Genomic DNA, 14,762 nt, shown 5'->3' with positions numbered 1-14,762 from the left:
TGTGTTCAATACATCAGATGCAATGACAATATCAACATCCTGTTGTATAACCAAGTGATTAATATCATTTACACAAGTGGTTTTAACACTTAGTATTTAAACAGTACACTGAGAGACCAAATAATGATTATTTTTGCAATCCTCTAGGTATTTTTTTTTTTTTAATTTCAAGCCACTGTGATGACCTCAAATTCTTAGACAGTATGCTAGTGCAATAGGCAGTTAGTCTCCATATAGCCAAGGTAAGCGACCTCATATATGAATATTTTTTAAGACTTCATAGAATTAACACATACTAAGTACCTTGGAAAGAATTGAACATTCTTCAGGGAGAGTGCGGCATAAGTTGAGAAAGTTCAGAATGTCCAAGTTCTGTTCCTACTCTGGTTTTGTTTGACTTTGTTTGGCATGTCACCTTATCTCTTAGTGTTTCTAAAATCTATAAAATGAAAGCATTGATGTAAATAATTTCTAAGATCTCTTCTGGGCTTAATATTTTATGATTTTAAAATTTATACTAGATTACTCATGTAATTCTTGAAATACCTGAGAAATATATAGCCAAATATATCTGCTGCTTAAATAATTTTTTAAAAGTAATTGAGATGCTTCATTAATTCTCTTAAGTTATTGTATGTAGTATATTGTGAGTTAAGCTTTAGTTTTCATCCTTCACATTTCATATAACATGATGATATTGAGGACACCCTAATTTTTGAAAACTGTATTTACATGAATTTGAGGAATGAATAAAGCAGGTAAGCTTATCAGAATGATATACATAATTTACAGGACCACTATTAAGGTCATGGTTGAGTCAGATGGATCTTCACTTTTGAGCTTCAAGGGGGAATAGTCTATAATGTGTGAGAATACTACTAATAAATAGTTATAGAATTTAAAAGGAAGAAATAGAATGGTTTCCTTTCATTAATGTTATCCTCTTCAATGGTGAAGGATAACATAGTGACTATGAAAAACAATTTCACTTGCAGAATCTTAGGATATTTTATATGTTTTCATGTATATCGGCACCATGGAAGGAGGCAAAATAAAGTTTTAAGCCAAGCATAAAGGAAAACATTTACTAAAGTTTACATGAGCTCAGCCCCTCTCCATATTGCAACATCTTTTATACAGTTTTCACCTGGTGCAGCCTTGGCTCCCATTACCTATGCATCAACCATATCAAGTGAGCCTACAAATGCTATTATTGTAGCTAACAATTTGGCATTGTTTCTCTTTAGTAATCTCTGAGTGAGTCCATGGGTCCTTTATACAAGTAGTCTTGAAAGTGAAATAGTATATCCACGCTGTGGAAGGAAAGCTTTCTGGGAGTAGATGGTGTGAATAACTTTAAGGGCAGAGATGTCCATATGTATTGTTGAAATTGATCTACCTGAGAACATTTTGTGTTGTGAATTTTTCTTTTCCAACTCACTTTTATAATCACTCTTTCGCTTTTCAAAAGAAAAGCATGCTCCTCAACCTTGCCTAATCTGAATTTAGTCTTTATATAGTACATTGCCTCGGGATGTAGAAATCTCTGAGGCACCAAAGAAGTGACAATTCTAGAATGCATTATCCAAAGGGAGAGTCCCTGAGGCAAAGCAATGAGAGGATTTCTAAGAAATATAGAAGGGGGTCGCACCTTATTTCACTGAGGCAACAGAGTTTTGGCAAGATTCTGTTGCCTCATCTGTTGTTTCCAGAATTAGAATTTGGATGTGAGATGATTGCCACGGTGACCAATTTATAGCACTTACTTGAATTTAAATATGAAGTTCCAGAAAGTCAGATTTGGCTGATAGTTTCACAGTGTGGATGGGTTTGTCAAATAGGTTATATAGTAGATACTTTCCATATATCAAATAAACCAAGTATGCAGTTCCAAGATGTGATGAAAATATATTCAGGGCACATGTTCAATAAACAATACATCTGAAAATATATCTTAATCATTTAAACTTTAAATGTTAACTTAAACACATACAAAGGGGTACATGGTTTTAGAGATTTATTTTAGAGAAGAGAAAAAAAATATTTGTAGACCACTGCGTACATAGCAGGGACAAGGTGTGCTTGTTTATCTGCCTTTGAAAGCTACTTTTGGTATTTACTTGTTACTAACTTTGTGTCAGGGGTACTGTTCTGTACCTAATGTCCTCACCAGTAGATAAGCTGCTTATAAGTAGGTAAGGTGAGCACCAAGTTAAATAGATTTTATTTAGCATATATGAGGAAGGTTAATTATAGCATCTGTAATGAATCCTAATAGGAGACTATACAATAGTTTAAGATATAAAAAATATCACCAAAACAGCAGGATAGTAAAACAGACTCTAGATGTGGGAGCACAAAGGAAGTGGAATGCAGGCAAGGCATGTAAGGTGGGTTAGACTTTGGTCATGAATGCTTTTATCCCTTTTCAGTGGAATACCCAATGAATCTCACTCAATTCCTTTGTAAGCATTCATAACAAAAATCTTTAACTTCAAACAAGCATAAAATAATGAACAATTAAACAATGTTTTTTAAGTTAAAATAGAAACTTATTCATAATACTTATTTTTAAATTATTTTAAGTTAAAGTAATTTGGATCCATAAAAAGAATAGGACATTGAATTCTTTTGAAGTCTTCCTTTCAACAGGAAGGAGCTCCCTTTCAACAAATACATTAGAATACTAGTGAATCTCACCTAGTCCAGAACAGACTTTCTTGAATTTTCTATTACTGGAAAAACCCCCAGATCTATTCCTATAATTTTCAACTATCCACTTTGTCATCTAAACCAGAAAGCCAGTAATCATCTCAGGTTTCTGTCCTTTACCAGTTTCTCCACAATTTTCTGATTTTATCATTTCCTCTGTACCTATGTAAACTACTAATACTGTCCTTTTTAGGCTCTCATCTTCTGTCACCTAGCCTAATGCTAGTCTTCCAACTGGTCTGTCTGCTCCAGTCTTGGCCTGTCAAACACATCCATAACACAGTGCTATAGTTATATTTGTAAAATGCAAATCTGATTTTTTTATCTTCGGCTTAAAAATGATTCAGTGACTTCTCATTTCCTGAGTGAAGTTTCTAATGTCATAAAGAGTCCTCTATGATTTATTACCTGCCTACTGCTAGGAACGAACTTTACTCCATTCTATATGACTTAACTAAACTACACTACTTGTACTCCTGTTAAATTATCTCTGCCTTTTATTGGTTATGCTTTTATTCATTCTGCTACTTTAATCTGACATACTTCTCCTTTTCCCTCTAAAATCCTTACAGCCCCCTCCCCCAAATCCTTACCCATTCAATGAAGATGTACTTATTTTTCTGGACTTAAGGATCATCTCCTTCATGATGGTTTCTTTGGATATGCCATGTCAGTTAACCACTCACTCTTTTGTGCCACACTGGATTCTACAGACTTCTAATCTACCACACCTAATATTTTATCATTTTTAACTGATAGGTCTCTATAAGTCCGGTTGGCTACTGTAGGTTTCTATCTGTTTGGCTCATAATAGGTCAGTGTATTACTTGGCAAGTAAATGAATGGAGGAAAGAAATGTGGTGTCCTTATCATGGGCATATTATTTTGGGATAGGCATTATCTTTTGATCCAGCTCCTTGATGCAGCTCAGCACTGTGATAATGTTTTCTTAAAGATGGCAACTGAAACTTGTAGATGAATAAAAAAGATAAACTCTATAGCAGAATTTAATTGTTGTTATTCTTGACAAAGAGACCATGCCGGAGAGAGACTTATTGTAGTGGTATGAAAGAGAGGTATTTTTGGATTGATTAGAGAAGTCAGGCAAAAGAGACAAGTGATGCTAGTATAACTACAGAGAATAAAGAGCACTGATATAGAGGGAGGGATCTATCTTTTTAGCAATACATGGGAGGAGATTGAACACCTGTATCTAGAGAAGGATTCAGAGGGGAAACTAACATTAGTTTCCTAGGAGACTGGAGAACCTAATCATGGAAAGTTGCACAAAGAATAAATGTTGGTGGATGAAATTGCCATATTTAGTCTGAAATGGTGCCTTGGCTATCAAGAGCAAATATCAGAGGGGAAAAATGATGATAGAATCAATGATATAAGTGATAATGAGAAGGAAGATTTGTGAATAATACTGAAAAGTAAATTGATCTTGGGGAGAGACAGGGTGATTGGTTACTAGTAGAAGTGGTAAGATAGTAAGGATGGCCATAGGGATGGTCAATTATGAGAAAAAAATAGTTGGTGTAAAATTATTTTAGAAAATAAAATATAATAAAATGTTAGCTATCCAAAAGAAAATTTAACATATATTTGTACTATTAAACTTTTAATAAGTATTGTTGGGCATACATTAAGTTATAATTAGAGTTTCCAGGTTGAGTAATTATGACCTAAAATAATTAATTGATGAATTAAATTATAGAGAAAAGAAATATAAAACCAACAAAGGACACTGGCATTATATAGAGGCACATTGTGTAGTGGCTACTATTGATGGGGAACTCACACCACAGTCTGAGAAAGAACTCTCCATCAAAGATTAAGGTAGGTTTGAAGCAAAAAGTTTCCTCCAAGTGAGGAAAGGGCATGACATGAAAGAAAGAAGGAGTGGTGGCCCCGAGGGTGAGGGGTTTGGGCTTTTTATTGGGGTTATAAAGGGCAAAAAAGTGGTTATTGCTGTAAAATTATAACAGGAGGTGGCTGTGTTTGTTTCTTTTTCTCTGCTACGTTGGCTTTATGGTACTTTTCAGAATGTGATTCTGGCAGATGTGGGGGAGGGTCACACTCCTGTCTGCTTAGTACTCTTTAAGTGCTGTAAAACATACTCCTAAAGACAACAAATTAAACCATAGGTGGTTCAGCAAACAAAGGGGCAGTTGTGTATTGTTATTTTTTCCCCTCTTTTTCCCTTCTATTAGATAGTTTATTAGCAATGCCATACTTTCAGCTACAGGACAAGCTCTGAAGTGAGAATAAGTTTGAATCTCTGCTTTATCACTGTATCACTTTTTAGCTTTGTGATCTTGTACAAGACGCTTAATCTCTCTGTGCCTCAGTTTCTTCATCTGTAACTAGATGTAATAATAGTATCTGTCTCACAAGGCTATTGTAAAGATAAAATGAATTAATATTTGTGAAGCACATAGACATGTACCTGGGACACAGTGAATGCTGTAGAAGTGTTTTGCAATGATTTTTATGCTAGTAGATTTCTTCTTACCTACTGTATGTCAGGCACTATGCTAGTTGTTTTCACATATGTTAGCTTATTCAATTAGATAATCGTATGTATATATTGGGTCAGTGTATTCCTTATTGCATATATAAATTAAGTCTGCCATAATTAATATATATAAAATATAAAGCAATTTTAATCTAATCTAATTTTAATTTTAATATAAAGCAATTCAAAGATATTTACTCTTTGAATTCATTCATTTGGTCTTTTTTTTTTAAACAATAGACTAAGTGTAAAGCCAAGGTAAATATCCAGATGACTCAGTTTGGAAATTCACTTTTTAAAGAATATCTTAAAATCCAAACCATCCATATGTTTAAAATAAAAGTGTTCCCCTATAGTGAGTTTTTTTTGTATTTTTTATGGCATTTTAACTAGCCTTTTTTGATAATATTTTATATTTATACATTATCTTTGATTTTCAAGTAACTCAATTCCAATTTGAATATTAATGAGATTAATATCACTTTTGACAATTACAGTGAGACTTCTGACATAATTGAACTGCTAAACTCTGATCAGAAGACATAGCAAGTCTTTTTGCTTTTTTTTTTTTTTTTTTCTTTCAGAGAAGGCTTGTCAGGTCAAAAAGAACCATTTTAATTAGGGGTCACTATCTTCATTCTTCCTTTTTCCTTTAAGAATCTCCATGGGAGATTTGGTTCACTCTGATAGTTTTAAATACAAATGTTCCTTAACCTATGATGGGGTTTTGTCCCAAGTAGCCAATTGAAGGTATCTCAGTTAAAAAATGCCTTTAATAGACCTAACCTACTGAATATCATACATAGCCTGTCCTATCTTAAACGTGCTGAGAACACTTATATTGGCCTAGAATTGGGCAAAATCATCCAGCAACACAGTATACTGCAGAGTATCAGTTGGTTACCCTGGTGATTGTCTATCAGTTGTTTATCCTTGGGCTGGAGCTTGTTACTGCTCTCCAGCATTGCAAGACAGTATCATACTGTGTATCACTAGCCTGGGAAGAGATCAAAATTCAAAATTTGAAGTATAATTTCTATGGAATGTGTATTGCTTTGCACTATTGTAAAGTGGGAAAATCTTAAGTCCAACCATTATAAATCAGGGGTTGTTTGTACTCTATATATGCCGATAATTTACAAACAGGATTTCACCAGTAATATTATTCTGAGCTTCAGATCCATCTAGATAGCTGCCTACTGAAGATCTTTGCTTAAATGTATTATAGGCATTTATAAGTTCAAATTTATCTTGTATATCTTAATTGATTATTTCCTCTAACCTGCTTCTTTTTTATTTTATCTTTCAAGTAAAATTGTCCTCTTATCTTTCCACTTGCCCAAATCAGACTCTGGGGGTTTCTTTTCCACTTTTTCCTATTTCTCAATCAAGTCTTATGGGGCCTTACTTCTCAGTACCTCCTAAATCAGTATTATTCTCTCTATTACTCATGCTACTAGTATAGTTCTTACCACTCTCACATTTTTTCTTACCCAAAATATTGTAACAACTTCCTAATTGTTCTCCCTGCTGGAGAACAATTGGATTGCCTCCATCCAATTCAGTCTGTATGTTGTAGCATAATGAACACTTAATTATAATAGCTATATGATACCTTATGTAGAAATCATATTGTAGATTTTATGACTTTTTCTTTAATTGAAAGACAATAAAGATATCATAGCAGTAATATTTCATGTATATATTATAGCTGAGTGTTTCATGTATTTGTTATAGCTAACATTGAACTTTTATCTGTTAAGACTAATTAACTTTTAGTAGACTCATCAATTATGACTTCATTTTCTTTCTTGTTTTTATTTTCTGCAATGTGAGTTATCTTATGAAAGTGTCATGCTTCTGAGTTTTTGACAGATATTAATATAGTAATAACCATGGAGATGTTACTTCAAACACATCAGTTATAATCTAGTCTTTTCAGATTACTTATAGTTCCAAATATGCCACTCTTGTTTGTGTTTTTGCACTTTTTGCATATGCCGTGTTCCTTGCATGAAATACTCTCCCTCACTGGTCTTTCTGAGTTTCTATTCATTATTCTTTAAAACCCTGTTCGTATCTCAGAAACCTTTTTTTACTTCTTTCTCCAAGTCCTATGATCTTTTATGTTTCCATAGTGCTCTCTTATTCCCTTGCTTTCAGAACATCTCTCTGTTGTGCAACGATTTGTTTATTTCTCTCATATGCATTTGATTCATTGGGGAGGCAACTCTCTTTACTCACTTTTTATGTCTCAGAGATCTAGCATAGTACCTGATACATATACGATGAGTGCTCTGTAAATGATTTTTGTTAATAAATGATTGGCAATAGTTGTCCCTGATTGTGTATAATAGCTTTTATATCATCTTTACCTTTAACGTTTACCAAGGAAGTACTCAAGAACACATAAGAATGCAGTCCTATCCCATTTCTACAATATCCTATGTTTTAATAGGCTAGACTATCAGATATAGAACTGTGTGCCAGGCAATATACTGAGAGCTGTTCATGTCATTTTACTTAATTCTTTAAAAAACCCTATAAAATAATTTTAATAATATTTTATAATATACATATTTTATATTATAGTAAATATATTTACTATAATATGAAATATAATTATATTTTATAATTATAATATAATATAAAATTTTATAACTATAAAATAAAATATAATTATAATATAACATTTTATATTATATATTATGTATCATAATATATGCATTATATATGTAATGTTATATATCACATATATAATACATTATATATTGTATATGTAATATATTGTATATCATGCATGCAAAATGTGATATATTACATATATGATATATTACATATATCACATATAATATATTGCATATCACATATAATATGGTATATATTACAAACATATATCTCATATATTGCATACCAATATAATATATTACATATTATATAGGACATAGCATATGGAACATATGAGATCTATAATACATTATATATCGCATATATAACATCATATATGTCAGTCACGCAAATATGCGACATTACATATGCAACATGTGATCTATTACATATGCGATACATAATATATTGCACACACAATATGCAATATATTACTTGCACCACATATCTCATATATCACATATATTGCATAATGTAATATATCACATATCACACATGTAATGTATTACATATCACGTACATAATGCTACACATCACATACATTATATATAATATACAATATATATTACATACCAATATATACATCTTATATTGCATATATAATATACCATATATATAATACATTATGTATTGCATATATATCATGTATCTTGCAGGCAATATGTGATTATATTATATGTGACATCATATTACATATGCAATATATTGCATATTACATATGTGATGTCACATATCGCATATTTAATGTATCACACATTGCATATACGATATGTGACAAATCACATATTGCATATGTCACATATCCCATATATCATATATTGCATATCACACATGCAGTATATTATATATTGCATATGCAATATGTGATATATCACACATGCAATACATTATATTGCATATGCAATGTGTGATGCATTAAATATGCGATATGTGATATATTAAATATGTGATATGCTACATATATCGCGTATAGTATGTCACATATTACATATGTAATATAGCATATCCATAATATGTAGTATATTGGATATCACATATATCATATTACATATAGATTACATATATATCACATATTGCATATCACATATGCACTATATAACATCACATATCACATATATAATATACTATATATCACATGTCATAGATATATGTTATATATCGCATATGTATGATATATTACATGTCGCATATCACAGAAAATATATCATATGTAAAATATCACATATAAGATATATATTACATCTGTCATGATATATCACATATCACATATATCACATCGCAGATATATGTCACATACTTAATACGTAACATTACATATTGCATATCACATATATATCGCATATCATGTCACATATATATCATATATCACATATATATTGCATATCACATATATAATATATCGTGTGTTACATAGATGATGCATTGCATGCACCATATATTACATATTGCTTATATAATATGTATATATTATTACATATCACATATAATATGTTATATATTACATATTCTATATATATTACATATTGCATTGATAATATATGATATATCATATTACATAACTAATATGTTACATATTACATACATAGTGTATTATATATTACATATCATATATAATATTACATATCAGATATATAACTTATATATCATTTTATATAACATAAATAACATTATATATTGCATATATTATATATTACAAACAATATATTATATTACATATAATATATTGTATGTGTTATATATTTTATGTATAGTGTATGATGTATATATTATATAACATATAATTATATTTTATGTATGTATTATATAATGCATATTATGTGGTATATAATATATAACATATGTGATAATGTACAATATAATGTATTATGTATATTATATATAACACATAACATTATATATTAATATACACAATATCTTATGTATGTATATGTAATGTGTGTATTGTATATAATGTATACATTATATTATATGTAATATATAATTTAAAATATATGTAATATATAATATATGTTACACATTACATGTAATGTAATGTATTTAATATATATCATATATATGTAATATAAAATATATGTAACATATGATATATATTATACATTACGTATAATATAATATAACACATAACATAATATTATATTATATATAAATATATATTATTATAAAATAGTATTACAATAGTATTAAAATTATTTCGTAGGGTTTTTTTTAAAGAATTAAATAAAATGACATGAACATCTGTCAGTATATTGCCTGGCACACAATTCTGTATCTGATATTCTAGCCTATTAAAAGATAGGATTTTGGAGAAATGGGATAGGACTGCATTCTTTACATCACTGTGTTCTTGACTACTTCTTATTAATATAATATAATATAAATATTATATATAAATATTTTATGATAATATTCTAATAAGAATTTTTTATAACCCTATAAAAAACCCTATAAAATAAATAATTCTCTATTTTCAGATAGAAAGTAAAGCTGTCTAAGCTGAAGGAAATTGTACAAGATATACAGCTAGAGATATTGTTTTTTTTGTTTGTTTGTTTTTGTTTTTGAGACAGAGTCCACTCTGTTTCCCAGGCTCGAGTGCTGTGGTGTCAGCCTACCTCACAGCCACCTCAAACTGCTAGGTCAAGCAATCCTCCTGCCTCAGACTCCTGAGTAGCTGGGACTACAGGCATGTGCCACCATGCCCAGCTAACTTTTTCTATGTATATTTTTAGTTGTCCATATAATTTCTTTCTATTTTTATTAGTGGAGACGGTGTCTCGCTTTTGCTCAGGCTGGTCTCGCACTCCTGACCTCGAGCGATCCTCCCGCCTTGGCCTCCCAGAGTGCTAGGATTATGGGCGTGAGCCACACGCCTGGCCTTTAGAGATGTTGTTTAAAAATGCACGATTTTAAGATAGGACTGGGTGATTGTCTTTCCTGTTAGTCATAAATGTTATACTACCACCATATTTCAAAGAAACAGCAATGCCTCAAAAATATGATTTTGATTTCTAATTCATGTAAATTTTCATAACAGGTCATTATTATTGTGTAGTCACTATTATTATCATTATTTTATGTTAAAGAACAGAGCAATGCAGCAATTGAGTTTACTTTCAGTGTATCGAAATGAATTATTTTGATCAAATTATATGTCTTACCATTTTTTTTCCACATTTGTAATATTGGGAAAGTATGACCCCAAATTATTAATTGTAATCAATAATATCTTATCTTTAGTGACTTGTTCTAATTAAATTTTTTCTTTTCAGTAACAATGTTTAAAAGACTTCTAGGGCCCGGCGCAGTGGCTCATGCCTGTAATCCTAGCCCTCTGGGGGCCGAGGCGGGTGGATCGCTCGAGGTCAGGAGTTCGAGACCAGCCCGAGTGAGACCCCGTCTCTACTAAAAATAGAAATAAAAAAAAATTATCTGGACAACTAAAAATATATATAGAAAAAATTAGCTGGGCATGGTGGCGCATGCCTATAGTCCCAGCTACTCGGGAGGCTGAGGCAGGAGGATCGCTTAAGCCCAGGAGTTTGAGGTTGCTGTGAGCTAGGGTGACACCACGGCACTCACTCTAGCCCGGGCAACAAAGTGAGACTCTGTCTCAAAAAAAAAAAAAAAAAAAGACTTCTAAATTAATGGGACACAAATAACTTTTAGAAGCAATGTGCATAATTCATTTAGAATTACATTTTGTCTACTTTTGATAGTATATGATGAAATTAAGATAAACAGATGCTATGTTTTATTGTCTTTGTATATAAAAGCTTTTTTCCTAAACATTTTTCAGTTTTTTTCCTTTGAGTTCCGTGTATAATTAGGATTTTATTTATAGAAAAAGCATTCTCCTTTAATTACTTTTATGAAAATTATTTATGTGTCTTAATATATTTTAATATGTAGCATACTCTTGCTTGAATTGAATGAAATGTATGGAAAAACTTTTCTCCTTAAAATTTTTAATTTAAAATCTAAAGTTTTAAGTTTCAGTCAAAATGTAATTTAGACATTTCCAGAATTTTAATTTCACTAAAAAACTTTAAAAAGCTCTTATTGTTTTAAGAATGGAATTAATTATTTTTTTTGTTTTGTCTTTTCTGTCTTTTCTAACTTGCTTTCGTGGATATTCACCCCAGGAGGACAAAGTGGTTAGAGTCTTTTTTCTGTCTAATATTATTTTTTTCCTTATTGCTGTTATTGCCAATTTTAATTTTATAGCTGTATTTAATTAATACACTTTTAAGTGTTTTGTTACAGTTGTAGTGCATGATAATTGCTAAAATTATGGCATATTTAAGCATGTTATCTGATTTTACTGAAAAACTTGCATTAAATTATTTACATTTCATTGTGTTATAGACAAAAATTGATTATTTGTTTTTTTAAAGAGGCTTGCTTTTTTAGAATTTTCGAGATCTCATAGCATTTCTCATTGTGACAAGAATTCCTTTAATCTTATGTTATTCTAAACTCATCATTGTACTAAGGTTTTAAAATCTTATCTTTCTTAAATATAAAGATTAAATTTTTGTAATAATGAGTTACAATAACACTGGATATGGATTTTCTGAAGTACATATTTTGCTGTTAATTATAAGCATTTAATGCATTTTTATTTTTCTTAACAATATGTCTTAGAAGTTGATAAAATGTCTACTTTCTATCCTCATGTTGAATGTTGGATGTAGTTATAATTTAAAAATACTCAGGTGGATAAGACTACATTACAGGCTAGATTTTAATAGTCTCCCAATGTCTGCCCTTAGTGGTCTGATTTGTATTTGGATCTGCTCTGGAGACTGGCGACTCCCTGCAAATACAGATAAAATCCTTCTATTCGGATTCCTTTTGATGAATCAGACTTAAATGTATTTTTCAAGTTTTCCAGTTGCGAATTGGCACCCAAAGATCATAGCTGAGGTCTTCTAAACTGTGCCCCCTGCTTTTTTTTTTAATTAGTTAGAGCTTTTTTTCCCCTTATAGTCTTCAGTTACTCAGTTTGGGATGATGTAGGTGGTGGCAAATATTGAATATGGATTTAGAATGACATGTCTGACAGAAGAAAGGATACTGCAATTTTCTTCAGTTTTGTTTTAACCTATAGGAATCCTACCAAATTTTAGAGGCATTTTTGAAGATATACAGGTCAATTTCTGTAGACACATCCCAGACTGTGCATCATCTTTAATCCAGGGAAGGTTCCCTGGAGAATCTATAAGCTTTCTACGAGTCCACCTTATTAGCTGATTCACAAGTACTAAGATTCAGTCAATTTATAACCTTTAGAATCTCTAGTTCTACTTTTGTGTCCAGAGTTAACCCAGGAGGTATTTCTGTGGTTTCTATGATGAATTTTGACACCTATCCCAGCAATGAGGCACTTGATGATTACTCAACTACAGAAATGACTGATGTACTGATGAGATTTCATAATTTAACAGTCTATGTTTTAAACTAAGAATTGACTAACAGATAAAAGTATACTAATTTTGTGTGGATTTGGAAGATGGCAAATAAGATTCAACAGGCCTTTTTATGATATTTTTTATCTAGCACTGGATCTTTCAGCAATAATGAAAATGTTTCATATTTCCACTATCCAGTACTGTAGATTCTAGTCATATAGCTATTGAGCACTTCAAAAGTTGCTAGTGTGACTGAGAAATTGAGTTTTTAAATTTCATTTAATTTTAATTGATTTAAATTTAAATAGTTACATGTGACTAGTGGCCAAAGAAATCCTAACTCTAGATAGCAAATATTCTATGACTAACCTCTAAGGCAATATACAAGCCTGTTTACTTGTGTAAGCAGTGTGATGTGTATACTAGCAGTGGATGTGAAAGCTATACAAGTCAATCTCATATAAAGCCAAGGAAGGTAATGGACAAGGGACATCCTCCCAAAAGGTAGAACCAGGGAATATGAATGGCAATGGTCAAGGGAAAACCTCCTAGATAGCTGTATCAGGGTCAGCCAAATAGGGTAAACAAGGAAACTAAACCATCATTCATATAGGGACTGTTAGGTACCATGGAAAATTGCCACTGCGTATTTCTCATTCTTCCTGTTTCTGAACGAGAATTTTTATTACAGTTACCTGTTTTTTTCTCAGTCATTGTATATTGGGTGTGTTGAGAGCAGATAATTTGTCTTTAAGTATATAGGTCAGTGGTTCACAATGATCTACAGTGGGACATATTGGAAACATTGGTTTTTCCTTGGAGATCCTGGATTCAGACTTAGATTTTATAACTAGATGAGACTTTGGGATTACCTCCCTCTGGGAGGAGGTGAATGTGTTACATGTAAAATGTATGTACAGAATGTTGAGTAGTTAGTTGAAAGAACTGACTGTTATAGACCCTGCCTAATGTTTACACCAACAGAAGTATTTAACTTCCTTCTCTCTTGCAGTTCCCACTAGAGAGACTGGGGATTTCTGAGCTTCCTTGCAACTGGAAATGGCTGTGTGACACAGTTCTAGCAAACGAAATATAAGAAAATATCTGAGGGCTTCTGGGAAGTCATGATAAATAAAAGATTTAGCTGGCATAACCCTTTAATGCAAAAGTAATGTCTTGACCATTCGTTTGTGAAAGTGATGGAAAGGCCAAGAGCATTAGAGTCACTAGTCTTGATGTCGTTGAGCCACTGATCAGATACCTTTCTCCAATGTGAGAAAAATACTCCCTTCCCAAATTTGTTTCTGTCAAATTTGAGTAGTCAAATTTTTTGTTTCTTATACCTAAAATTATTCCTAATGGAAACACTAGTAGAGATGAAGTGTGCAGCAGAGAACCCATACAAACATCTAGATTTGATTTTCCACAGAAATATAGAAGTGGAATAAAAA

The 14,762-nt window shown here is 31.4% G+C and overlaps 1 protein-coding gene across 22 annotated transcripts in view; it reads left to right on the top strand.

Annotated features, from left to right (window-relative positions):
* Positions 1 to 14,762, top strand: part of RIMS2 (regulating synaptic membrane exocytosis 2) — a 637,809-nt gene that overhangs the window by 142,651 nt on the left and 480,396 nt on the right. For 10 of the 22 annotated variants that reach the window (XM_045561860.1, XM_045561871.1, XM_045561879.1 and 7 more), the window contains one exon: positions 12,043 to 12,054. The exons of the other annotated variants lie outside the window; for them this stretch is intronic. In XM_045561860.1, coding sequence (XP_045417816.1) covers positions 12,043 to 12,054 — 12 coding nt within the window. The remainder of the gene's footprint in view (positions 1 to 12,042; positions 12,055 to 14,762) is intronic. 22 annotated transcript variants of the gene reach the window in all.

This window comes from Lemur catta, chromosome 9 (assembly GCF_020740605.2).
Source record: "Lemur catta isolate mLemCat1 chromosome 9, mLemCat1.pri, whole genome shotgun sequence".
In the NCBI taxonomy this organism is placed as follows: Eukaryota; Metazoa; Chordata; class Mammalia; order Primates; family Lemuridae; genus Lemur; species Lemur catta.
This window is presented reverse-complemented; position numbering and strand designations above follow the sequence as displayed.